At 45.9% G+C, this 2,359-nt stretch overlaps 1 protein-coding gene across 1 annotated transcript; it reads right to left on the minus strand.

Moving 5' to 3' along the window:
• Window positions 1–694: 694 nt before the first annotated feature.
• Window positions 695–1,767, minus strand: LOC141481583 (uncharacterized). Its single transcript, XM_074173322.1, has 2 exons — window positions 1,471–1,767; window positions 695–1,407 (listed from the first exon to the last, which is right to left on the minus strand). The coding sequence occupies exons 1-2, from the start codon at window positions 1,620–1,622 to the stop codon at window positions 696–698; spliced, it is 864 nt and encodes a 287-aa protein (XP_074029423.1). The 5' UTR covers window positions 1,623–1,767; the 3' UTR covers window position 695.
• Window positions 1,768–2,359: the final 592 nt, after the last annotated feature.

A 2,359-nucleotide genomic window follows, 5' to 3' on the forward strand; every position in this document is an offset into this window, starting at 1 on the left:
AACTTGCATCCTGATGTCGTGATCCCGGTATTCGTATGGCGGACTGTGGGGTTCCGTGGTGGAAGAGACAACCTGTACCTGGCTGTTATCCCAGTAATTGAAGTTGTACCCCTGATCCGGGCAGCTATAGGGTTCGGAGGTTGAATCGGGTTCCATCTCGATGCTAGCTGATCAACTGAATGTTTCATCAGATGATTTCTACTTTTATACTTTCGAGAGGGAGTGGGAGAGGAGTGGAACATTGAGTAGGGGTAAATTGTAGTGTGACATAAGACATATTCAATGAGTAGGGGTAAATTGCAAAGTGACATAAGACATATTCAATGAAAGAGATACTTGAATGGATAAAATACAAATGAAATATACTTGTCGATTTCACTATGAAACATGTCTATTTTTTTATTTTTTAAATTTTCTTCACATGAAATTATTTACAAGTGATTAGAGAACACAAAAATTGATGTGAGGTATTTGTCTAGAAGAACTTGGAATTGAAATAAAAAAATAATAATGATAATAAGAGGAAGTGAAGAAAAATGCTCCAACCATCGCATTGTTCAATGTGTACCAAACCAAAAAACAGTGTACACCCTTTATTTCACTTCCTTTTCCTTTATTCAATATAAACTTAACAAATATAAACTTAAAACTACCATAATTAAATACTCCTAACTAACCTAAAACTAATCTTACATTTACACTTCATCTACAAAAAGAGTGTCCATAACTGTCACTACTTTTTTGTACAGCTCTATCGAAGAGGTCTTTGCTTTACACCTTTCCTGCAGAGATGCATAATTCCGATCTATTTCGGCCATTTCCTTTTGGAGTTCCCTCCGTCGGTTATCCATTTCAGCCATTTGTCGCTTCATGGTAACCAACTCGGCCTCGCTAGATCGGGCAGCTCGTTCTGCTTTCTTGCATCTCTGCAGAAAAACACTCATCTTTTCACTAACCTCTCCGATAGGCTGTGGCACCAACACCTCAGGATCCGCCGGTGTCGCTGGCAGCGGTGGTAGTCGCGTCACCAACGGCGACAATATCACCAACTCCGGAGAAGGACTCCTCGGAATTTCCACTGCTGCTGGTGCTGCTGCTGGTGTGGAGGCCCTCTTACGAGAGGTCGAAAAACTACCTGCATAAGGATTAGTCCTATTGCAAGTAGCTCGGTACTTTGAAATAGGACCAACCTTTGCTGCAGGTCGTTGGCAAACCTTCTTCACAGCCCTGACTTCCTCCTCCTCCTCGAATAAGTCAGGGCTAGAAGATCTGCACCTAACTCGCGAACGCGAAGTGGTTGGCTGGTCAACCGTCACCGCTCTCGAAGATGCTGCCTCCTCCTGGTCAGCGGACACCGGCAGAATAGACGCCACAGCATTATTCACCTCCTGTGTATTGGTTGCCATTCTGAAAAAGAAGAAATAATACAAAGTTAGTTGATATAAAAAATAACATTCCTAATTTACTTACTCAAATATCAAGTTGGTCGTTGGAACGTACTGCCTTGTTGTGGAGTGGACTGCTCTCGATGAGATGACTTCTCGAACTGAATGTTGTGGAGTGCTCTCCGGAGGGTATCGACTTCGATGCGTGAGCGGTGGGAAAATGGTGGGAGCGCACATGCGCGATGAGGGTAGGGGTGTACATGCGCAAATGTTGGGAGTCGGGGGGGCGGGGCTTCGGGGAGGGGAGGGGCGGGGCTTCGGAAAGGGGGCGGGGCTTCGGAAAGGGGCGGGGTATCCGAAAAGTTGGTGGCGACGGGGGGGGGGGGGGGGGGGGGGGGGGGGGGGCCCTAACGGGCCCCGCCCACTGCCTGGGCTCCGCCCAGGTGGGTGGGGCCTCCGGCCCCAGGTAGGCGGGGCATCTGGAGAGACATCTACGCCCTCTTCGCGCGCGCGTTCGTAACATAATATGCAACCGAACACCTAACCTAACGTATTAACGTATTAACGTAACCTAACCTAGTACGCTAACCTACCGCTATGCAACCGAACACCTAACCTATCGTATGTATTAACGTAACCTAACCTAGTACGCTAACCTACCGCTATGCAACCGAACACCTAACCTAACCTAACCTAACCTAACCTAACCTAACCTAACCTAACCTAACCTACAGTAACTATTAACCTAACCTAACGAGGGAATACTAACCTAACACCTAACCTAACGTAAGTATGCAGCTAACCTAACGTAGCTATTAACCTAACCTAACGAGGGAATACATTCACCATGTTGGTTCCATTAATACATCATCAGTTGGTTTTGGTTTTGGTTGTATTATTCTATGATTTGGATTAATGTTCAGTCCTGGATATCCCAGTCCACCTGATGATGATGGCCTGACTTTATAGTTTCT

Source organism: Leptinotarsa decemlineata, unplaced genomic scaffold (assembly GCF_025532065.1).
Source record: "Leptinotarsa decemlineata unplaced genomic scaffold, Ldec_3_MD MMD2_tig00000218_RagTag_RagTag, whole genome shotgun sequence".
Lineage (NCBI taxonomy): Eukaryota > Metazoa > Arthropoda > Insecta > Coleoptera > Chrysomelidae > Leptinotarsa > Leptinotarsa decemlineata.

Bases quoted from the DNA above. Each gene is read 5' to 3' on its own strand.
- LOC141481583 (XM_074173322.1), bottom strand. From the start codon at position 1,622: ATGTGCGCTCCCACCATTTTCCCACCGCTCACGCATCGAAGTCGATAC. The intron at 1,408-1,470 runs GTAAGTAAATTA...CTTCTTTTTCAG, and splicing joins ACGACCAACTTGATATTTGA to AATGGCAACCAATACACAGG.